Source organism: Rhincodon typus, chromosome 15 (genome assembly GCF_021869965.1).
Source record: "Rhincodon typus isolate 14 chromosome 15, sRhiTyp1.1, whole genome shotgun sequence".
Taxonomy (NCBI): domain Eukaryota; kingdom Metazoa; phylum Chordata; class Chondrichthyes; order Orectolobiformes; family Rhincodontidae; genus Rhincodon; species Rhincodon typus.
Window position 1 is genome coordinate 59,357,660 of NC_063346.1, and position 25,598 is coordinate 59,383,257.

The 25,598-nt window shown below is 45.5% G+C and overlaps 1 protein-coding gene across 2 annotated transcripts in view; it reads right to left on the reverse strand.

Moving 5' to 3' along the window:
* Window positions 1-1,267: 1,267 nt before the first annotated feature.
* The window catches only part of pnp6 (purine nucleoside phosphorylase 6), a 59,750-nt gene continuing 35,419 nt past the window's right edge, over window positions 1,268-25,598 (reverse strand). For both annotated transcript variants that reach the window (XM_048606109.1, XM_048606110.1), the window contains exons 2-6: window positions 19,635-19,804; window positions 18,766-18,869; window positions 17,453-17,628; window positions 13,493-13,683; window positions 1,268-2,893 (exon numbers count right to left, since the gene is read on the reverse strand). In XM_048606109.1, coding sequence (XP_048462066.1) covers window positions 2,694-2,893; window positions 13,493-13,683; window positions 17,453-17,628; window positions 18,766-18,869; window positions 19,635-19,804 — 841 coding nt within the window. In that variant the 3' untranslated portion in view covers window positions 1,268-2,693. The remainder of the gene's footprint in view (window positions 2,894-13,492; window positions 13,684-17,452; window positions 17,629-18,765; window positions 18,870-19,634; window positions 19,805-25,598) is intronic.

The following is a 25,598-nucleotide window of genomic DNA, read 5'->3' on the forward strand; positions in this document are numbered from 1 at the left end:
ATCCCTGGGGAGTCCAAACATCCACAAGAAGGTCAATGTTCCTACTGATTCATGGGAGATCCCAGCCTGTGACTGACCAACCAAAATGTTGTATGGAATGCACAAACCACCAAACAACCCATTGTACCCAACCCTTCTACCCTCCCTTCCCCAAACACACACACTGAGATACACACACACTCACACACACATTCACACAGACACACACACATTCACACACACATTTACACAGACACACACACACATTCATACACGCATTCACACAGACACACACACACACATTCATACACGCATTCACACAGACACACACACATTCACACAGACACACACACACATACGCTCACACAGATACATACACACACACTCACACAGATACATACACACACACGCTCACACACACTAACAGATACATACACACACGCTCACACACACTCACACAGATACATACACACACGCTCACACACAGATACATACACACACACACACACACACACAATCACACTCACACAGATACATACACACACTCACATAGATACATACACACATACACTCACACACACACACGCTCACACACACACATATACGCTCACACACTCACACAGATACATACACACACTCACACAGATACATACACACATGCTCACACACACATTCACACAGACACACACATTCACAGACACATTTACACAGACACAGACACACATTCACACACGCATTCACACAGACACACACAGGCACTCACACACACACATGCTCATACACTCACAGAGACACACACACTCACATTCACACAGACACACACATTCACACACACACACATGCTCATACACTCACACAGACACACACACTCACATTCACACAGACACACACATTTACACAGACACACACACACACACACACACACGCATTCACACAGACACACACACATTCACACAGACACACACACACGCACTCACACACACACACATGCTCTCACACTCACAGACACACACAGTCACACACTCACACAGACACACACATTCACACATACAGTCACAGACTCACACAGACACGCACACACTCCCACAGACAGACATACACACGCTCACACATGCACTCCTGTGGACACACACACAGTCACACAGACACACATACACACATGCTCACACACACACACATACAAGCTCACACACACACACTCACAGACACACACACACTCCCACAGACACACACTCACACACTTACACATACACATACACTGACACAAGATATGTACATATACACAGACATATATGCATTTACACACACTTACACAGACACACACCCACACATATGCTCACACAGAGACACACTCACACGCTCAAACATACACTCAGAGACTCATATGCACTCACTTACACAGAGAGACAGATACACACACACACACACACACACACACGCGCGTACACAGTCTTCACATTGTGTGTTAGACTTATCATCATCCCAGAACCCATCAAATCTGAAAGCAAGACAGCCTCAATCATGAGGGACTGCCTGAGAAAGGAGACACTTCAAACTGTAATTCATCGCCTGTAAAGTGCTTTAAAGAGATAGTTATAAAAAAGTGCGATACAAATGTAAACCTTTTTAGTAGAAACTCACTTGTCCTTAATACAACAATGAGTTAGAAATAAAAAGTAATTATCTTGCAGATTTCTATTAACCTTAGCCTAAAATGCATATAGTAAAAGCATTGTGGACGTGAAATCGGACTTGGTGGCGATTCAGGATAGAATCACTTTGACCAACTAGTATATTACACATTATAGTATAATACAGTCAACGGTCAAAGGGACTGAACATTGGGCCAAGACAATGAGCAGGTGAGCTCAGCTGGGGCAAGGAGAGGTATATCAGATGGGGATATAAAGAGCAAGCAGGGTACAAAATGGGTGGGTGGGTGCTATCAAGGGCCAATGGATTATATGATGGGTGGGTGGATGGGAGGTGTAAGTGTTGGCAGAGAATGGGTAGATGGGATTATAATGGTAGATGGGGGTATTCAACGGGGTGGGTGAGGTTTATCAAAAAGATGAGGTATAATGACTTGGTGGGGTATGTGTCACATGAGAGGTGGGGTATATCAACTGGAAGTGGTACATTAGCAGGATGGAGTTTTTAACAGATTGACCATTTGGGCTGGCACAGTGCCTCAGTGGTTAGCACTGCTGCCTCACAGCGCCAGGGTCCTGGGTTCATTCCCAGCCTCAGGTGACTGTTTGTGTGGAGTTTGCATATTCTCCCTGGGTCTGCGTGGGTTTCCTCCGGGTGGTCCGGTTTTCTACCACAGTCCAAAGGTGTGCAGGTTAGGTGGATTGGCTGTGGGGAATTGCCCCAGTGTCCAGGATAAACAGCTAGGCGGGTCAGCCATGGGAAATGCAGGGATAGGGTAAGGCCTGAGTCTGGGTGGGATGATCTTCAGAGGTTTGTGGTGGACTGGATGGGCCAAATGGCCTGCTTCCACACTGTAGAGACTCTATGAGCTGGACTATCTAAGACAATTAGTCTGGTTGTAGATTGTGTGGTGTGTACAAGGGTGAGCAATTTGACTCTGGGTATTTTGCATCCTCCTCCATGTCCGATCTCACTCACTGTTTGGTGATAATATTATTGCTGCAGCATTGTGGGGTTTGGGGGGCCATGCCACTTCTTGCACTGCATGGGCCATGCCTCGTTCAGTCTATCTTCGCCACCAGGCCACTGATGAGTCTCTGCAGGGCCTCAGCTCGATCCTTTGAGGTCTGCAGCACCTCCGTGTGGTTGGCTTTCTGTTGGCTGCTGTAGTCTGTCACAACCTTGTTGGTGATGAGGGAGGTGCCAAACACTCGCAATCCGCAGTGACGAGCAAGGATCACCTCGGGCACTGTGCTCATTCCTACAGAGAGAGAGAAAAACACTATCCACGTGAGGCTGGAGATGAGTGCCCACCCAATCCAGGCTGAACATAAAAATTAGGAGCAGGAGTAGGCCATCTGGCCCATCGAGCTTGTTCTGGCATTCAACAAGATCATGGCTGATCTTATCGTGGCATCAACTCCACTTACCCGCCCGCTCACCTTAATTCCTTTACTGTTCAGAAATCTCTCTTTGCCTTTAAACATTCAATGAGGTAGCCTCAACTGCTTCACTGGGCAGGGAATTCCACAGATTCACAACCCTTTGGGTGAAGAAGTTCCTCCTGAACTCAGTCCTAAATCTGCTCCCCCCACTAATTCTGAGGCTATGCCCCTTCGTTCTAGTTTCACCCGCCAGTGGAAACAACCTCCCTGCTTCCCTTCCTTTCATAATTTTATATGTTTCTATGAGATACCCCCTTTATTTTTCTAAATTCCTGTGCAAATAGTCCCAGTCTACTCAATCTCTTCTCATAAGGCAACCTTCTCAACTCCAAAATCAACCTAGTGAACCTCCTCTGCACCCCCTCCAGTGCCAGTACATCCTTTCTGAAGTGAGGAGACCAAAACTGTACACAGTACTCCAGGTGTGGCCTCACCAGCACCCTGTACAGCTGCAGCATAACCTCCCTGTTTTTAAACTCCATCCCTCTAGCAATGAATACTAATCCAAGCTCTGATCCCTCCTTCTCTCTCTCTTTTTCTGAGGGGATTCAGGCAGCGTCAGCAAGGTTAATATCAGAAGTTTTGGGCTGTCTGTTATAAGGCAACCCCACCACAACAAAGTAGGAGACCATTCAGCCCACTGTTCTGGTGTTGGCCATTTGCCACATCTATCCCAGTTCCCCGCTCTTTCCCCATAGCCCTGGACATTTTTTTTATATCAACTACTTAATCCAATTCCCTTTTGACAGTTCCTATGGAATTTGCTTCCACTGTGCTTTGTAATTACCAATGTGCCTTTGTTGGAGACAGGAAACTTAGCTGCAGGAGTATTGTGGGTTTGTTGCTTAAAACTTATTTAAGGATCCCAAGGAACATAAGCTTATTTCCTCCATGTGAGTCTGATTGAGTATTAGGCCAAGCAAGCCAGTTTATCATTCAGGACTGACAGCTCAATCTGGGCCAGTGGAATTCTCCAGGGCTTTGAAATGGAAGCACCCACTGAGAGGGAGCGGACTAGGGAACAAGGACAGATCACTGTAGCCTATCCCACCAATATCCAAGTTCAAACATCAGAAAAGAAGATGATTCGAGTGTCAGGACGTCTGAGAACCTCTCTCCGGGAACTTTTCAAACTTGAGGCTCTGAGCAAACAAATAGTTTGAATCTATGAAGGCTGAAGACCTGTCACTGGGGAATAAATCAATTCAGCTTCTGGAAGGTGTTTCTATTTTTGTGAAGGACAAAGGCACATCCCACCCAGCCAGACCTGCAGAGCTTTCTCTAACATCTGGGGCCTGTGCCTGATAAATTAGGTCATGGTTTTGAAAGGGTTAATATTCACGTAGCATTGGCTCCGCCCATTCTATGTCATGCACACACCGTGGATGGAGATATGGAGCTCTATTCTAGCTTTCAGAGGGAGCAGATCTATCTGTATCAACTCACTAAGTAATCATATCTGACCAAATTGGGTGGCACAGTGGCTCACTGTTGCCTCACAGCGCCAGGGACCTGGGTTCAATTCCACCCTCGAATGACTGTCTGTGTGGAGTCTGTACATTCTCCCTGTGTCTGTGTGGGTTACCTTCTGAGTTCTCCAGTTTCCTCCCACAGTCCAAAGATGTGCAGGCTAGGTGGATTGACTATGGGAAATGCAGGGTTACAGGTATAAGGTGCATCTGGGTGGGGTGCTATTTGGAGGGTTGGTATGGGCTGAATGGCCTGCTCCCACAATGTAGGGATTCTAAGTCAAAATTATGTAACTGGTAGCAGTATTTTCCGACTCTCGATTTTGGCCATGTTCCCAAGGATCTTATACACAGCTTGTTACTGTTTTATCCCAAAGGTTTTCACCAAAGTTGTTTCTCTGTTGTTTAAGGTGTTGTCTGCACTGCATTTACCCTAATGGCCTTTGATCTATTCACCAAGGTACTGAATAGCCTCACAAGGGGTTCAGTGAAGTGGAGTTTGACTGATGGACAGTTTTCTGTACACCTGAGGGACATCATCATGGATGGGTCAATATCCTGAGTGTTGCGAAAATGCAGGTTTGGTCAAGTCAGTGAGAAAAAGTGACTCACATTTTGTTCAGACTTTTGTTTTTGAGAAATTCTGGATGGAACCAGGAATCCTTCGGCATTGCTGGTGTACAAACAGAGGTCAGTCAGTGGTGTGGAGGCCAGGGATCTCAAAATAGATTTAAGATCCCATAACCCCCTGTGAAATCCACAATAATGCGGGGTTGTTTAGTCAGAAATACCCTCCTGTCTCATCACTCTGGACAGATCAGAAGATAAAACTTAGCAAAGTTTGATAGAAAAGAAACAGGAATGAGCAATGCAACCCACTTGAGTGTATTCAGGAATCCTTAACTAATGTTATTTTGACCACTTTGACATGCAACTTGACTCAGCAGAATTGTCAACGCCAGTCATAAAGATGGTGTGGGGGTGAACAACCTTTCTGTCCGATGATTAAGTGTTAGAAGATCAACTGCATCAATCAAATAAGCACAGAGGATGACTGAAAACGATCAGTCAATGAACAACTCGAGGGAGACCGAAGAGATAAGACTTGACAGGAGCCAGACCAATGTCCACTGATGGAGGACAATATCGTAAAGAAGAAATTGCCTGGTTTAAGCCTCTTCCAGTATGTCATGAAAAAGAGAGTGCTGTTTTAATCAGAAAACGTGTCTGGTGCAGCATCCCAGCAAGGAAAAGAGTACATATTTTAACACAGCAGCCTTCCAGGAAGAAATTCAGGTGATTAAAGATTCTCCAGAAAAGCTAATAGGTTAGCAAAGAATCTAGAAAGAAGGGTATCCAAGAGATAAATGATACCCCAGCAGAGAAATAACCGACAAATCAGAACCAGGGTCAAAAGGCCAAAGATTTAAATGTTATATAGTTGTATATGTGACTGCATTATGTGTGTTCTATGGGGAAAGGTTGTTTGGGTAGAGATGTTGTAAAAGGAGTTCTGAAGGCGTTCATGTTCATGTTACATTGGCTCCACCCATTCTACCGATGACACACACACTGTGAGTGGAGACATGGAAGTTTCTGGAAGGAGCAGATGTATCTACACCAGCTCCCTAAGGTTCTGGTCATTGTGGGTGACCAAATGAGGTTGTACTTATTGCTATCATGCAATAAACCTTCTTGTTATCCAAGAACAGTGTCTCTACTGTATATACTCTTTGGTGGTATATCCTCTAATACTCATCACTAGATAGGCCCAAGACAAAACAAAGACAAAGGAGGATTGGTGGCCTTGAACTACCACCCTCAACCCTTACCTAGTCCCTCAACCCTTACCTAGTACCACATATTGGGAAGAAATCGCAAACAACACAAAGTTTGAGAGTGGTTTTCTGAGCAAATGCCACAGTGCCAAAATTGGGAGAACTGTCTTACAGACTAACCAAGCAACAACTTGACATATGCATACTCATGGAATTATAGCTTATAGAAAGTATCTCAACAGCGTCACCTGTTCCTGGAAATGTCCTGTCCCACTGGCAGAGGTGGCAGCACGGTGGTATACAGTCAGCACGGAGTTTCCGTGGGAGTCCTCAACATTGACTTTGGACCTCATGATGTCTCATGGCTTCAGGTTAAATGTGGGCAAGGAAACCTCCTGCTGATTGCCACCTACTTCCCTCTGTCAGGGTTCCTCCAACACTTAGGAAGCACTGGAGGAAGCAAGGGGATAGAATGTACTCTGTGCTGGAAACATCAATGTCCATCACTAAGAGTGACTCGGTGCTGTGTGCCAATCACCAGCAGAATTGTGCTCCACCACAAACTGTAACCTCATGGCCCGGCATATCCCCCACTCTACCTCTACTGTCAAGTCAGGGGAGCAATCCTGGTTCAATGAAGAGTGCAAGAGGGCACAGGGCATACCTAAAAATGAGGTGTCAGCCTGGTGAAGCTACAACGCAGGTCTACTTGAGTGCCAAACAGGACAAACAGCTTACAGTAGACAAGCAGCAGACCAAATCTAAGCTCTGCAGTCCTGCCACATCCAATCATGAATGGTGGTGGACAATTCAACAACTCACTGGAGGAGGAGGCTCCACAAACATCCCCATGATGGGGGACCCCAGCACCTCAGTTCTAAAGATAAGGCTAAAGCAGTCATAGCAATCTTCGGCCAGAAGTGTCAAGTGGGTGATCCATCTCGGTCTCCTCCAGTGGTCTCAGATAACAGTCATCAGCCAATTTCGATTCACTCCTTGTGATATCAAGAAATAATTCAAGTCAATGGATACTTCAAAGGTTCTGGGCCCTGAAAACACTCAGTAATTGAACTGAAGACTTGTGCTTCTGAACTTGCCATGTCCCTTGGCTAAGCAGTTTCAGTACGGCTACAGCTCTGACATCCATCTGGCAATGAGGCAATAAAAATAAAATAAAACTTGCCCATAAAATAAAAACCATCTGACTTATTACTGTTTAGGCAGTCTACACTCAATCTTTAGCAGAGTAATGGAATGCATCAGCAACAGTACAACCAAGAGGTCCTTCTCTCTGATGTTCACTGTGGGTTCTGTCAGTGCTACTCAGCATTACACAAATATACACAACAAAGCCAAACTGATGAAGTGAGGTGACATCAAGGCAAGACTTGCCTGAGTTCCAACAAGCACACCTGGCACAAACTGGAGTCCAGGGTAATCAGAGCAGTGGCGATCCTGCCACACTGACTGGCATCACATTTAACATAAAGGAAAATGGTCGTGGTTGTTGGACATCAAACATTTCAGCTCCAGGGCATCTCTGCAGGAGTTTCTCAGGGTACAGTCCTAGGCCCAACCATCTTCAGCTGCTTCATCAATGACCTTCCCTCCATCATAAGGTCAGAAGTGGGGATGTTCGCTGATGATCTCACAATGTGCAGTACCATTCGTGACTCCTCGGATACTGAAACAATTTGTGTCCATATACGTAAAGATCTGGAAAGTATCCAGGCTTGGGCTGACAAGTGGCAAGCAACATTCACACCACACAAATGCCAGGCAATGACCATCTCAAACAAGAGACAATGTAACTTTCAATCCTTGACATTCAAGGGCAAGGCCATACCTATATCTCCCATTACCACAACCGCATGATTGAGCAGAAACTGACTTGCCATATAAATATTGTGGCTACAATTACAGGACCGAGGCTGGGCAATCAGAGACAGGTAATTCATCTCCTGACTTCCCAAAGACAGGTAACTCATCTCCTGACTTCCTAGAGACAGGTAACTCATCTCCTGATTTCCCAAAGTCTGTCCACCATCAACAATGCACAATAGCAGCAGTGTATACCATCTACAAGATGCACTGCAGAAATTCACCAAGGCTCCTTAGACAGCACCTTCCTAATGCACAAATACTTCCATCTAGAAGGGCAACGGTACCAGATGCATGAGAACACCACCGCTCCAAGCCATTCACCATCCTGACTGTTCCTTCACTGTTGCTGGATCAAAATCCTGGAATTCCCTCCCAACCTACATGGATTGCAGTGGTTCAAACAGACAGCTCACCACCACCTTCTCAAGGGCAACTAGGGACAGGCAATAATGCTGCACGTCCCACGAACAAACTTAAAACATCAATTTAAACAACAAGAAATAAATCACTGTATTCATTTGAGGATAGAAAATTAAAGACTGTTCAAATTGAAATGTTTAATGTGATTACCCAAATGACTTAAACTGGTGGAAAGCCACGAGGGGATAAATTTGGAATTAATTCAGGGCAATGTCAAGAAGTATTTATTCACTCAAAGCTATTGTGGAAATCTGGAGCTCTCTCCCACAGAAAAAAAAAGCTGCTTAACGTAGGGGTGAATCGTAAAGTTCAAAACTGAGATTTTTTTTCAATAAGTTTATCAATGATCAGAGACACAAGGTGGATAGACAGAGCTAAGACAGAAATAAGCCAGGATCAAATTGAATGTCAGAACAGGATTGTGAGACTGTATGTCAATAAGGTTTATTGAGAAGTCGTGTTTTTCTGTTTCATTATTCAGGGTCGATGATCGAACATTCACGGAAATCTTGAGGCGAAGTTTGTAACTCTCTATGGTCTGTGATTCTAGGACTCACCCACAAGAGATGACCCTTGATTCTCTTACTCTGCCAAAAATCAAGTTCCTTAGATACAAACTAACAGGTTTCAAATGAACTAGTCACGAACAACATTAGGGATTAGGAGCATTCTTTCTTCAGATTCAGGGGCAGGCTTTCAACCAAAGCAGCTGATGAGGATCTCAAGTCAGACAGGGATAAAAGTCAGGGTCAGATCCAGACTGGAAAATCATGGATTCAAAGTGCAGTGAGTGAGATGGCCACGTGGAGACTTCATGGTGCTAGGGTTGGAGAGTGCCATATATGAAGTGGGGCGGCTCAGTGCTGGGACAGTGGAGCTGGGCTGATATGATCAAGGATCTGCTGAGAAGAGTCTGTAACACCATTAATCTCCCAGGACAGTAAGAGGCCATTCAGCCCATCATGCCTTTGAAAACACCCAGCTAATCAGTCCCATCATTACTGCTCCCAACCTGTGGACTTGCAAGTTTTCGAGTTTTTTTAATCCAATTCTCTTTTGAAAATTTTAATCAATCTGCTTTCAACAGAGCATTGCAAAATTCCCCGAGTTGTACGGAGTGCGCAAGAACTTGAAGGGATGAGTTATTTTTTGATCATTAACTGCTTTCTCATGTCTTCAAAGTTAGTGGCAATCCTCAGGCTGGTTTAACCCACACTGTGGTTTATAACAACGTTTACACCCTGATTCACTGTTCCTACTGGAGCTGACCCAAGGTCTGGTGCAGCACTAACATTATACTCTTTCCGGAATGATTTTGATTTTATTTTTTAATCTCCTTTGGTCTTTTTCTCCCTGGCCCTTGATCACTAAGGTAACCGAGCTCTCTTCACTGGAGTCTCCTGTGTTATAGGGTCATAGGGATGTACAGCATGGAAACAGACCCTTTGGTCCAACTCGTCCATGCTGATCAGATAAGCTAAATTAATCTAGTCCCATTTTCCAGCACTTTGCCCATAGCCCTCTAAACCCTTCTTACTCATGTATTCATCCAGATGCCTTTTAAATGTTGTAATTGTACCAGCCTCCACCACCTCATCTGGCAGTTCATTCCATACACACACCACCCTCTGTGTGAAAAGGTTGCCCCTTACATCCCTTTTAAATCTTACCCCTCTCACCTTAAACCTATGCCCTCTAGTTTTGAACTCCCCCACCCTGGGGAAAAGACCTTGACTATTCACCCCATCCATGCCCCTCATTATTTTATAAACCTCTATAAGGTCACCCCTCAGTCTCTGACACTCCAGGGAAAATAACTCCAGCCTACTCAGACTTTCCCTACAGCTCAAACCCTCCAACCCTGGCAACATCCTTCTCGATCTTTACTGAACCCTTTCAGGTTTCACAACATCTTTCCTATAGCAGGGAGACCACAATTGGACACAGTATTCCAAAAGTGGCCTAACCAATGTCCTGTACAGCTGCAACATGACCTCCCAACTCCTACAGTCGATGCACTCACCAATAAAGGCAAAGCATACCAAACGCCTTCTTCACTACCTGCTACTCTGTTTTCAAGGAACTATGAACCTGCACTCCAAGGTCTCTTGGTTTGGCAACACTATCCAGGACCTTACCACTAAGTGTAGAAGTCCTGCCCTGATTTGCCTTTCCAAAATGCAGTACCTCATATTTATCTAAATTAAACTCCATCTGACACTGTTTTGTTAAATAGTTGCACCTAAACTATGAATGGGGACGACAGAGACATTAATGGACTCGGTGGTATCCAAGGAGGGCCCTCTACAGCTGACAGTAGGCTGCCAGATCCTAAATTATCAGCAACATTGGCCAAAGGCCTGAGGCCTACTCTGCTCCTCAGGTGCCCAGTGACTAAGCGTGTCAAATCAGGGATCGATTTGAGAGCAAATAGTTTCACACCAATCTTGGCTTTATTCAGACTAAGGCAATTGCAGCTGGAATACCTGAACAAAAACATTCGTCATTGACGTGGCAACCTGCTTCCAGAAATGGAGGCCTGTAATCAAAATGTTCCTCTTTGGCAGAATGGTCCCATTCACTCGGGCTTCATAGGCCAATCCCTAACTCATTGTCAGGAGAGATCAGGTGCTAATCAATCAGGCATGCCCCCTGCCTGAGGCTGTGGGAGGTGTAGTGGGGGAGGGGGTTCTGGGGAAGAGAGGGGGATGCATTACTGGTTACATTGAGACGCTGGCAAATTGTGAAGAAAATACAGTCAGATTTGAGCCTGGTTTCTTTTCCTGGCCCCAGGATCAGGAGGAGCTGCTGGTGAAGAGGGGTAGGAGGTAATATGTCCGCTCATGAATCTCAGGCCATTGTGGTTATAAAGAAAGGCAAAATACTATGGCCGCTGGAAACCTGAAACAAGCATGGAGAACGCTGGAGAAACTCAACAGGTCTGGCAGCATCTGTAGAGAGAGAAACACCATTAACCTTTTGAATCTGGTGTGTGATTCCTCCAGAACTGGCTAAAGACAGGCCAGGTGTGTTTGAATGTACGACCTTAGTCCCCAATCTAGCCCAGTGACACTGAGACTGACTGTAGCACCCATCTCTGCTGCAGCCCATCAGATCTTAGGCAGCTGCTCCACTCCAGTCTCCCTTCACATGGGGTTCCCAACTCAACACAGGGCATGGAACCTTCAACTTCCTTACTCTGTCTGGTATGGTGCCACACAGTCCACTGGCATTTTCCCACCTTGGGAGCTTGGAGGAGGATTTATCTAGACATAGTACAGAGGCACACTGACCTTACATTGACCCCTTTGAGGCATACCCACTGAGATGAGCAGGGGAGACCTGGTGGGGTCTAATGCTGGTGTACAGCGGGTAAGTGTGGGGGTGTGTTTGGATGGGGTGAGGATGTAAGAGGGGAGTGTTTGGGTGGGAGGGAGTGGATGTGAAGGGGTGTGTTTGGGTGGGAGCTCTGGGTCGGGTGTGGAGGTGTGTGTGTGTGTGTGTTGTCAGGGGTTTTTATGTGGGACTTGGTTGGCAGGGAGTGTGCCTGGGTGTAGTGCTGCTGCAGAGTGGGATTAGTGGTGAGGGGCTGTTTTTCAGACTGGAGGCCACAGGGATTGGTGTTGGATCCATTTTTGTTTGTTATTTATATAAATGATTTAGATGAGAATATAGGTTGCGGACGACACTGAGATTGGTGGTATAGCGGACACTGAAGAAGGTTATCTAAGATTACAAAGAGATCTTGATCAATTGGGTTAATGGGCTGCGGAGTGGCAGATGGAGTTTAATTTGGATAAATGTGAGATGTTGCATTTTGGTAAAACTAACAAGGACAGGACTTATACAATTAAAAGTCAGGCCTTGGCTGGTGTTGTAGAACAAACAGAGCTGGGGTTCAGGGACATAGTTCTTTGAAGTTTGCATCTCATATGGATAGGGCGGTTAAGAAGGCGTTTGGCATGCTTGCCTTCGTTGCTCAGACCTTTGTGGATATGAGTTGAGATGTTATGTTGAACTTGTGCAGAACATTGGTGAGGCCTCTTCTGGAGTACTGTGTCCAGTCCTGGTCTCCCTGTTATAGGAAGCCATCATGTGGAAGTGCCGGTGTTGGACTGGGATGGACAAGGTCAGAAATCACACAGTACCAGGTTATAGGCCAACAGGTTTAGTTGAAATCTCACGCCTTCGGGGTGCTCCTCCTTCATCAAGTGAAGAAGCAGAACTCTGAAAGCTTGTGATTTCAAATAAACCTGTTGGACTATAACCTGGTGTCGTGTGACTTCTGACTTGGTTACAGGAAGGATATTATTAAGCTGGAGAGGGCTCAGAAGAGATTTGTCAGAATGCTGCCAGGAACGGGGTTTGAGTTATAAGGACAGGCTGGATACGCTGGGACATTTTTCACTGGAGTTTAGGAGGTCGAGGGGTGACCTTACAGAGTTTTATAAAATCATGAGGGGTGTAGATAAAGTGAATGGCAGGTGTCTTTTCCCTAGGGTGGGGGAATTTCAAGACTGGCAGCATGCTTTTCAGGTGAGAGGAAAAAGATTTAAAAAAGATATGAGGGGCAATTTTTTTTTGCACAGAGAGTGGTTCTTGTGTGGAATGAACTTTCATAGGAATGCAGGTACATTGTTTATAAGGCATTTAGAAAAGTACATGAATAAGAAATATTTGGAGGGACATGGGCCAAGTGCGGGCAGGTGGGACTAATTTAGTTTGGGATTGTGATTGGTGTGGACTGGTTGGAATGAAGGGTGTGTCTCCGTGCTGTGTGACTCTATGAGTTATCGGAGAGTTTGGAGGGCTCTTGTTCACGTGAGACTTTTGCATTTCTTTGTCAGTTAGATAAGGATCTCACCAACGGCGTCTGCTCCCAGTTTCTTCAACAAGTGAGACTCGGCAACCGTCTCATATGAGGGCCCGGCCAGCATGCAATACACCCCGCTTCGGATAAAATCCTGATAGCCCAGCTCCTGGGCACATTTAAAGGCTATCTGCCGAAGGGTCTTGTCGTAGGCATCTGACATGCATGGGAACCGCACGCCGAACCTGCAAAAGGAACAGCAGGCGGAGAGGGTCAGTATTGAAACCACTGCGGGGAGCTTCCCGAAACATATCACACTGTCCCTCCACAACACACTGCCAGATTCCAGAAAAATGATTCCAAAATCATCCCCAAATAACCGAGATAGCCTCCCAAATTCAGAGGTATCCCCCGAAAATGCACTGAGATATTCCCCTAAAATATATTAATGTCTCTCAGAATACATAGATGTGTATACATCACGTACACATCTGAATATATTCAGATATTCCTCTTAAATATATTGATATCCCTCTAAAATATATAGAGATAGCCACCCAAAATATCTTTATATCCCCCATAACACACCAAAATATCTGCCTAAAATACACCAAGACATCCTCCCAAAATACACTAAGAATTCTCCCTAACGTATCTTGAAATATCCCCCAAAAATACAGAGACATTCCCTGCAGTACATTGAGATATCCCTGTAATATGATCGAGAATTTTACATGAACTGTGAACTAGGGTTAGGGTAACCAGGATAGAGAGGTGACTTGTCTACACTGTGAGCTGAGAGTCTTAAGGGCTAATTTTTAAATATAAAATCTAGTTTTTGCTTTCATTCAGCACTATATTTTGAGTTTTAAGTGCAGCTTTAAATACAAGCTTCGAGAGAAGGTCTAGCAGGGATAGACAGAGCTAAGTGATCCCAAAACCAACGGATCAGATCTAAGCTCTGCAATCCTGCCCCATCCAGTGTGAATGGTGGGGAACCATTAAACAATTCACTGGAGGAGGAGGCTCCACAAATATCCCCATCCTCAATGATGGAAGAGCCAATCAGTGCAAAAGATAAGGCTGAAGCATTCGCAGCAATCTTCAGCCAGAAGTACCGAATGAATGATCCATCTCGGCCTCCTCCAGTGATCCCATTACACATACCAGTCTTCAACCAATACAATTCACTCCACTTGATATCAAGAAATGGTTGGAAGCAGTGGATACTGCAAAGGCTACGGGCCCCGACAACATTCCGGTAATAGTACTGAAGACTTGTGCTCCAGAACCTGCCGCATCCCTAGCCAAGCTGTTCCAGGAAAACTACAACACTGGCATCTACCCAATAATGTGGAAATTGTTCAGGTATGTCCTGTACACAACAAAAAACAGAACAAATCCAACCCGACCAATTACTGCTCCATCAGTCTACTCTTGATCATCAGTAAAGTGATGGAAGGTGTCACTAACAGTGCTATCAAGCTGCACCTGCTCAGTGATGCCCAGTTTGGGTTCTGCCAGGGCCACTCAGCTCCTGACCTCATTACAGCCTTGGTTCAAACATGGACAAAAGAGCTGAATTCCAGAGGTGAGGTGTGAGTGACAGCGCTTGACATCAAGGCTCCATTCAACTGAGTGTGGCATCAAGAAGCCCTAGCAAAACTGGAATCAATATGAATCAGGGACAAATTCTCTGCTGCTTGGGCTCATACCTGGCACACAGGAAGATGGTTGTGGTTGTTGGATGTCAGTTATCTCAGCACCAGGACACCTCTGCAGGAGTTCCTCAGGGTGGTGTCCTAGGCCCAACCATCTTCAGTTGCTTCAGCAATGAGCTTCCCTCCATCATAAGGTCAGAAGTGGAGATTTTCACCGATGATTGCACAATGTTCAGCACGATTTGCGACTCCTCAGATACTGAAACAGTCCATGCGCAAATGCAACAAGATCTGGACAATATCCAGGCTTGGGCTGACAAGTGGTAAGTAACATCCATGCCATACAAATGCCAGGCTATGACCATCACCAATAAGAGAGAATCTAACCACCACCCCATTCAATAGCATTGCCATCACTGAACCCCCACTATCAACATCCTAGGCTTATCAGTGACCAGAAACTGAACTCAACTAGCTATATAAACACAGTGGTTACAAGAGCAGGCCAGAAGCTAGGAATACTGCGGCGAGTAACTCGCCTCCTGTCTCTCCAAAGCCTGTTCGCCATCTACAAGGCACAAGGCAGGAGCGTGATGGAATACTCCCCATTTGCCTGGATGACTGCAGGTCCAACAACACTCAAGAAGCTTGACATGCCCGCTTGATTGGCACTGTATCCACAAGCATCCATTCCCTCCACCACTGACGCTCAGTAGCAGCAGTGTGTACTATCTACAAATGCCCTGCAGAAATTCACCAAGGATCCTCAGATGGCACATCACAAACTCACAACCACTTCCACCTTGAAGGACAAGGACAGCAGATACGTGTCAACACCACCACTTGCAAATTCATCTCCAAGCCACTCACCATCCTGACTTGGAAATATATCGCCATTCCCTCACTGTTACTGGGTCAAAATCCTGGAATTCCCTCCCTACTTGCATTGTGGGTCAACCTACAGCACATGGTCTGTAGTGGTTCAAGATGCAGCTCACCACCACCTTCTCGAGGGCAACTAGGGACAGGCAGTAAATGCTGACCCAGCCAGAGATGCCCACATCCCACGAGTGAATAAAAACATTAGTTTTTTTTATTCATTCACAGGATGAGGGCGTCGCTGGCTAGGCAGCATTTATTGCCCATCCTAATCACCCAAAGGGCAGTTGAGAGTCAACCACATTGCTGTGGGTCTGGAGTCACATGTAGGCCAGACCAGGTAAGGATGGCAGTCTCCTTCCCTAAAGGACATTAGTGAACCTGATGGGTTTGTCTTGACAATCGACTCATGGTCATCATTAGATTCTTAGATAACAAGGTGTAGTGCTGGATGAACACAGCAGGCCAAGCAGCATCAGAGGAGCAGGAAGGCTGACGTTTCGGGCCTAGACCCTTCTTCAGGGATCTTAGATTCTTAGTTCCAGATATTTTATTGAATTCAAATTCCACCATCTGCCATGGCGGGATTCGGACCTGGGTTCCCCAAGACATTAGCTGGGCCTCTGGCTTAACAGTCCAGCGATGATACCACTGGGATATTGCCTCCCCATGGCTGGATTAGTCTGGTTTTTGAAGATTGTTAGTTGTTTCGGTAAAGTGTAAGCAGACGCGTTCCTCGGTGCTGCCTTATCTGCAATGAAATTAGCTTTGCAAATCCCGTAAGGTAGCAGCTTGGTGAATTAGAAAGAGTTCCACGAAGCAGGGAGGGATGCTCCTTTTCTCGTCAACTGTTTTCAGCCTCTTGCAGCTGGCTCTTAGTTTGAGAAAGGGAAGAACTGATTCCTGAGTACTGTTATGATTTCTCCTGTTCTAACTGAAATAAATAGCTTTGAAAAGTTACGGTTGGCAGGTCAGCTTAGCCAAGTGGAATGCACATCCTGTGATATGAAGTCATGGTCGCACCATGTGTCCCTGATGAACACACCTACAGTAAATATCATGGCTACATAGGTTTTACATAACATGAGTGGCAGGTGGAGACACTGTTGTGTATCCATGGATAGAGAACTACATGGATAACACACTGAAGGAGATAGTCACACCGCAAGTTAGGATGATATTTGCACTACACAAATACCAGGCAATAGCCATTTCCAATAAGAGAGAATCTAATCACCGCCCCGGGGCATTCAATGGTGTTATCAATCCCCCACTGTCAACATCCTGTGGGGTTACCGTTGACCAGAAACTCAACTGAACTAGCCATGTAAATGCAGTGGCTACAAGAGAAGGTGAGTATATGTTGGTGAGTAATAGGTTTTATGAAAGAGAATTGTGGGGTGGAGGTGAAGAACTTATTTATAAATGACTAATTGTGCTCCCTACATAGAATGAATGGTCCTCTGTAACTCACCTGTCCTCATTGCTGCCTCTCAGTGGGTTCAGTCCTGCGAAGCCGGGCATATTGATATGGTCATTAATGAACATGATGTCACCGACATTAAATTCTTCATTCAGACCTCCCGCGGCATTGGTTACGATCAGAGTCTCAATCCCCATCAGATGAAAAACACGAATAGGGAAGGTTACCTGTGAATAAGCAGTAAAGATAATTACATTCCCGGAATTGGAATCTCTTAGGCTGCTGTTAATGGAATGTGTTGTTCCCCTGGTGACAGTGGAAGCTATTACCAGTGTAAATAATGGTGGAATCTGTTATAATGCTGGCAATGATAGAATTTGCTACAGCCCTGGTAAATGTGGAATGGGGTACAGGCCTGGCAATAGTGGAACATTTTACAGTTACAATAATGGTGGAATCTATTAGAGTACATGCAGTGTTGGCAATACACATATGAGGAACTGGCCCACTGAACAAAGCTGAAAATGCTGGAGAAACCGAGCAAGATGCTTCATAGGAGCACCATGATAGTAAAGTTATGACACTGAGCCATTAAGGAGATGTTCAGTCAGAGGTCACAAGCCTGACAAATGCCTTTAAAGTGAGACGGAGAGGTTAGGGTCCAGGCAACTAAGAAGCATGACTGGCAATGAAATTGGGGTCAGGGGCTAGTGGTGGGACCGGACTGGGTCACAGAAATGGTGGTGGGGGGAGAAGATGATCTGAGGTTTCAAAAAGAAAGGAGTAGATTTTGAAAAAAAAAGAGGTGCTGCTTAACCAGGTCAATGAGCACACAAGGTGAAGGGGGCAACTGGACTTGTCCTGAAGCAGGATGCGAGCAGCAGAGTTTTGGATGAGCTCACATTTGTGGAGGATGAACAATGCATTGGCGTGTGTTAGAGGGAGGTGCGTCTCCGCCAAACTCCGGGACTAGCCAAAGTGACATTGAGATGTCCCGAAACTGTTTGGGGCGGGGGGGGGGGGGTGTGGCATTGTTAGTGATCAAGTGGTAGGGGACAGTGATGAGGGGGCAGGAGCAATGATGAGGGCCGGAGAGAGCGGTGATGAGGAGGCGAGGTAATGACATGGGCTCAGGATACCTGTATGAAGCGTGAGAGATCCCACCCGACAGCTAGCTGGCCAGGGTTGGCTGGTGATGGTGCTGGGAGCTGGTTGGCTAGTGGAGCCAGGACTCTGACATTAACAGGGGGTCCTGGGCTAGTGATTAAGACAAGGCCTGTCTTTGTCCTCGGGGCCTGAACCTGCCGTGTTTCAGATCTTACCAAATGGCTGCCAGGAGAGTACAGAGCGAGACAAACACTTACCTCATTGATTGGGTAACCCTCATAGAAATGGAAACGGCCCTGCATACAGACACACTGCTTCCCGTGGAGCTCCCCAAAGACCAGCCTGCCAGCATGACCTGAAACTAAAACAGTTTCGCCAGATTTAGTGGGTAGAATCAAACATTACCGTCAAACCTCAAGTGAATGTTGTTAAACACGACAGGGTGCAGAAAAGATTTACAAGGATGTTGCCAGGGTTATTTTCCATGGACTGTCAGAGGCTGAGGAATGACTTTATAGAGGTTTATAAAATCATGAGGGTCGTGGATAGGGTAAATAGACGAGGTTTCATCTTCCAGGGTGGGAGAGTCCAAAACTAGACGGCACAGGTTTAAGGTGAGAGGGGAAAGATTTACAAGGGACCTGAGGGGTAACATTTTCACACAGAGGGTGGTGCGTGTATGGAATGAGCTGCCAGAGGAAGTGGTGGAGGCTGGTACAATTACAACATTTAAACGGCATCTGAATGGGTATATGAGTAGGAAGGGTTCAAAGGAATATGGGCCAAATGCTGGCAAATGGGACTAGATCAATTTGGGAAATCTGGTTGGCATGGACGAGTTGGATCGAAGGGTCTGTTTCCGTGCTGTATAACTCTATGACTCTAGCTCTGACCGTTAATGGTCATTAATCACTGTCCCTGGCATGTACAGTTTATCCAATGAGGGAAAACTCCAGAAGCCACTTTTTCTCCCTCATCCCAATCTGTCAGTTTCTTGGGTTATAATCAAAGCTGGTTCCTGACCCCTGAAGCGACAGCAGGGACTGGGGAGTGACCGGATGTCAGGCATGCACACTGTCTGACTCACAGTGTGTCAGTATTGATGCTGATCACATTCTGAACTAACCTGTACTCTTTGGGAAGCGGGGGATCTTCTCATACGGAATGATGACCTGGTTGCTCAGTAAATCAGCGAGGCCCCCGAGGCCAGATCCACAGATCACTGCTATCTTTGGTTGGATTGTAATCTGGGCCATTAACCAGTCAGCCGTCTCCTTGTATTCATCATAGGAGATCCTGGATAAGTGAAGAAAGATAAATGGTCACAATGGGCACTCAGTGACTTCTCTATAACTTGGGTTTCCTCATCAATTTAGATGTGTGCCAAATAACAGATATCAATAATATTGAAAATATCCCCATGGCAACATGTGGGTCTTGAACAAATACTCCCAGGACGGGCACAGCATAGGATTAGACACAAAGTAAAGCATCATATACTCTTTTGAACTGAAGGTAAACTCCTTTTACATTGTCCCCCATCAAACATTTCCAGGGCAGGGACAACATGAGGTTAGATAGAGTAAGTCTGTATCTAGTAGATAGTAGAAAAATGAGGGAGGATGTCCTAGAAGAGTCTTCAAATGAGGCCATCTGAGCTTAGAAATAAAAAAACGGCGTGATTATCTTGTTGAGATTATCCTAAAAGCCTCCCAACAGTCAGAGGGGGAGACGGGAGCAGATATGTAGGTCATAGAGATGCGAGTGAGGAACATGGTTATAGTTGTTGGGGATTTCAACTTTGCTAACATTACCTGGGATCGGAAAGGATTAGACAGGCTTGAATTTTTAAAGTTTATCCAGAAGAGCTTTCTGCGTTCGTATACAGATAGTCCTACTGGAGATGGGACAGTGCTAGATATAGTCCTTGGGAATGAAGCTGGTCAAGTGGTTGAAGTTATCTGTACCCGTCATGATTTTATAAGCCTCTATAAGGTCACTCCTCGAACTCCAACGCTCCAGGGAAAAAAAGTCCCAGCCTATCCAACTTGTTTTTATAACTCAAACCCTCCAATCCCAGAAACCTCCTCGTAAATCTTTTCTGAAGCCTCTCTAATTTAATAATATTTTCCCCATAGCAGCATGACCAGAACTGCACACAGTACTGCAGAAATGCCACGGCATGGTTGGCTGTGGACCAAATGCAGGTGAATGGGATTAGTGTGGTCTGGTGTTTTTTGGTCAGCACAGACACGGTGGGCCGAGGGGCCTGTTTCCATGATGTATGACTGTATGTAAAGCTCCCTCCATACTGTCCCCATCAAACACTCCCAGGACAGAGATAGCACGGGGTTACATACAGAGTAAAGCCCTTTGTACTCTTTTAAACTTAAAGTAATCTTCCTTTACAATGTCCCCATCAAATATTCCTAAGACAGGGGGAGCACAGGGTTAGATACAGAGTAAACTTCTCTCCACACTGTCCCCATGAACACTCCAGGACGGGGCCAGCACCAGGTTAGATACAGAGCAAAGTTTCCTCTACAGTTTTAAACTGGAAATAAAGCTTTTTCTACAGTTTCCCTGTCAACACTCCCAGGACAGATACGGCACTGGGTTAGATACAGAGTAAATCTCTTTCTATTCTTATAAACTGGAAGTAAAGCATCCTCTACAGAAACACTTCCAGGACAAGGACAGTACAAGGTTGGATACAGAAAAAAAGTTTCCTCTACACTCTCCCAGATCATGCGTTAGACAAATAAAGCACATTAGGTAGCAATATTGGATTTAGTTTTTACTTTCAGCCTTGGCTATATCGTGTGTATTCTGCACACCATACAGTATAGTAGGGAAGATCTTCAGATTTACATTCCAGTTAGCTCACCTATACTCTTCCACATTATTTCTGGGTCTCCGTTTGCTGTGAGCGGTCCCTCGAAGTGTTGAGGAGAAAGGGACTCCTGCAGAAACTGAGGATCGGGAGTTTGTCTGGGAATGGTGGATGCAGCTGGAGTGATGATTGAGTGAAATCCATCTGTCTTCCTTGTTGCTGTGAGTGGATATCCCACAGGAGCTAACTGTCTGTGTGTCAGCTGCAGCTCAGTCAGTCAAAGTCTCATTTCAAAGTTGGGAAATTATGGTTCAAGTCCCACTCCAGGACCTTTTGCATAAAAAGCTAGGCCATTGGTCCAGTGCAGCACTGAGGGAGTGCTGCACTGCTGCTCAGATGAGACGTTGTCTTTGCTCTCAAGTGATTCTGAAAGACCCTGTGATTAGCATGTCATTATCCTTGGAGGATGGGTCAATATTTATCCTTCAACCAAGGTGAATTCAATCCAAGTATTTTATTGGCTGTAAAGTGAAAGCCATAGCAGATCCTTCTGTTTGGACACAGCCAAATCTGAGACAGTGTGTCCCGCAGGAGCCAGCAATCCTGCAGGACACAACTTTCACTGGCACAAGATCTTTCCGAGCTGCGTCAGTCAGATCAGGCACGCTGTAGTTCCTGTTATATTTACACAGGCTAACATTGCCATCACTTCTCCTTTGGCTTCAACACACAAACCACCCCCACCTTGGCATTTCCATCAGTAAATAGTCCCACCTGTGCCTGTTCATACATCAGCTCAATGACTTCCTTTCAACCCTCTGAGACAAGAAATTCCTCCTCGTGTCAATCTTAAATCGATGCCCCTTTATTCTGAGACTACACCCTCTGTCCTAGACTCTAGGAAATGAGGGGAAATGTTTTCTCAGTGTTTGCCCTGTCAAACCCCGTAAGAATGTTTCATTGAGATCATCTCTCATATTTCTAAACTCTAGGGAGTAGAGTCCCAACCTGTTTAGCCTTTGCTCATAAGACCACACTAGGGATCATCTTAGTGAACCTTTTCTGAATTGCCTCCAATGAAATTATATCTTTCCTTAAATAATGGGACCAAAATTGCTCACGGTACTCCAAGTATGGTGCCACTTTCCTACAACCACCCTTGAAATAAGGGCCAACATTCCATTCGCCTTCCAGATTACTTGCTCACCCTGTGTGCTAGCTTTGTGTGTTTTGGGCACAAATTCCCCCAATTCCCTTTGTGTTGCAGTTTTCTGCAGTATTTTCTCCATTTAAATAACATTCTGTGCTTTGTCCTCCATTCCAAAATGAACAGCTTCACATTTTCCCACATTAAACTCTACTTGCCAAGTTTTTGCTCACTTAATAAACCTGTAAACTGTTTGTATCCCTCTCACAACCTGCCTTTACACCTATTTTCTGCCGTCTGCAAATTTGGCAACAGTACCTTGACTTTCTTTGTCTAAGTCATTAATATATATTGTAAACATAATGAAATGCTTCGAGAGGTTGGCAATGGTACATATCAATTCCAGCCTCCCAGAGTACAATTCGCCTACTGTCACAATAGGCAGACAGAATCTCCCTGGCCCTAAACTCATCCCTGGAACATCTGGATAACAAGGACACCTACATCAGGCTCTTAGTTACTGACTTTAGCTCCGCCTTCAACTCCATAATTCCAACAAAACTCATCTCCAAACTCCGAGACTTAGGACTCTGCTCCATCCTTTGCAACTATATTCTTGACTTCCTGAGCGACAGACGGCAATCAGTAACGATAGGCAACAACAACACCTCCACCATAATCCTCAACACCGGTGCCCCGCAACGCTGGGTACCCAGCCCCCTACTACACTCCCTGTACACTCACAACTGTGTGGCCAAATTCCGCTCTAACTCCATTTACAAAATTGCTGATGACACCAGCGTAGTGGGTCAGATCTCAAACAACAACGAGACAGACAGGAAGGAGATAGAGAGCTTAATGGCATGATGTAAAGACAACAAAATCTTCCTGAATGTCAATAAAATGAAGGAACTAGTCATCGACTTCAGGAAGTGGAGTGGAAGACAGGCCCTTATCTGTCTCAATGGTGCTGCGGTGGAGATGGTTGAGAGCGACAAGTTCCTGGGAGTAAATATTATTAATGATCCATCCTGGTACAGTCAAGAAGTCATACCAACGCCTCCACTTCCTCAGGAGGCTAAGGAAATTCGGCATGTCTACAATGACTCATCAACTTTTATAGATGCACCATAGAAAGCATCCTATCTGGATGCTTCACAGTTTGGTACGGCAACTGCTCTGCCCAAGACCACAAGAAATTACAGAGAGTTGTGAACGCAGCCCATTCCATCACACCAACCAGCCTTCTTTCCACTGACTCTGTCTAAACTTCCCACTGCCTCGGGAAAGCAGCCACCATAATCAAAGACCCCTCCCACTCCAGTTATACTCCCTTCCATCCTCTTTCGTCTGGAAGAAGATAGAAAAGTTTGAAAACACGTGCCAACGAAGTTAAGAACAACTTCTTCCCTGCTGTTATCAGACTTATGAAAGGACCTCTCATTTATTACAGTTGATCTTTCTCTGCACCTTCTCTGTAGCTGTAACACTATACTCTACATTCTGTTCTATTACCCTGGTGTACTTATGTATGGTATGATTTTGTCTGGTTAGCATGGAAAACAAAACTTTTCACTGTAAGTTCGTGCACAAGACAACAACATATCAAATCAAATTAAACAAATCCCAGCAATGATTGTTGTGGGAACCCCACTGGTTACAGGTCACCAACCTGAAAAAGAACCCCTTATCCATACTCCCTACTTCCTGCCCAATGGCTAATTCTCTAGCCACCCCACACACACACACACACACACACACACACACACACAGAGTTGCCATTGAGAAGGTGGTGGTGAGCTGCCTTCTTGAACTGCTGCAGTCCCACCTGCTGTCAGTGACCCACAATGCCATTAGGGAGGGAATTCCAGGACTTTGACCCAGCAACAGTGAAGGAATGGTGATATATTTCCAAGTCAGAATGGTCAGCGGCTTGGAAGGGAACCTGCAGGTGGTGGTGTTCCCATGTATCTGCTGCCCTTGTCCTTCTAGTTGGAAGTGGTCATGGGTTGGAGGGTGCTGTCTGAGGATGATTGGTGATTTTCTGCAGTGCATCTTGTAGATAGTACACACTGCTGCTACTGAGCATTGGTGGTGGAGGAAGTGGATGTTTGCGGATGTGATGCCAATTAAGCGGGCTGCTTTGTCCTGGATAGTGTCAAGCTCCTTGAGTGCTGTTGGGGCTGCACTATCCAGGCAAGTGGGGAGTATTCCATTACACTCCTGACTTGTGGCTTGTGGATGGTGGACAGGCTCTGGAGAGTCAGGAGGTGAGTTACCTGCTGCAGGAGTCCTAGCCTCTGACCTGTTTTCATAGCCACTGTATTTGTATGGCGAGTGAAGTTCAATTTCTAGTCAATGGTAACTTACAGGATGTTGGCAGTGAGGGATACACTGATGGTAATGACATTGAATGTCAAGAAATGATGGTTCGATTCTCTCTTGTTGGAAATGATCATCGTTTGACATTTGTATGGCAGATGTGTTACCTGCCACTTGTCAGCCCAAGCCTGGATATTGTTCAGATCTTGTTGCATTTGCACATGGACTGCTTCAGTATCTGAGGAGTTGCGAATGGTGCTGAACATTGTGCAATCATCGGCGAACATCCCCAATTCTGACCTTATGATGGAGGGAAGATCATTGATGAAGCAGCTGAAGATGGTTGGGCCTAGGACACTACCCTGAGGAACTCCTGCAGAGATATGCTGGAGTTGAGATAACTGACCTCCAACAACCATGACCATATTCCTGTGTTACAGGTATGACTCCAACCAGTGGGAAAGTTTTCCTCCTGACTCCCATTGATTCCACTTTTATAGAGGCTCTCCAAACTCAGCCGATCAAACGCGATCTTGATGTCAAAAAGTGTCACTCTCACCTCACCTCTGGAATTCAGCTCTTTTGTCCATGTTTGTGCCAGGAGGTCAGGAGCTGAGTGGCCCTGGCACCATTAATGACACCTTCCATCATTTTACTGATGATGGAGAGTAGACTGAGTTCCTCACGGGGTAAATGTAGAGAGGGTATGCTTCTCTTGTGGGAGAATATAGAACTGGGGTCACTGTTTAAAAAGAAGGGTCGTTCATCTAAAATAGAAATTAAGTGAT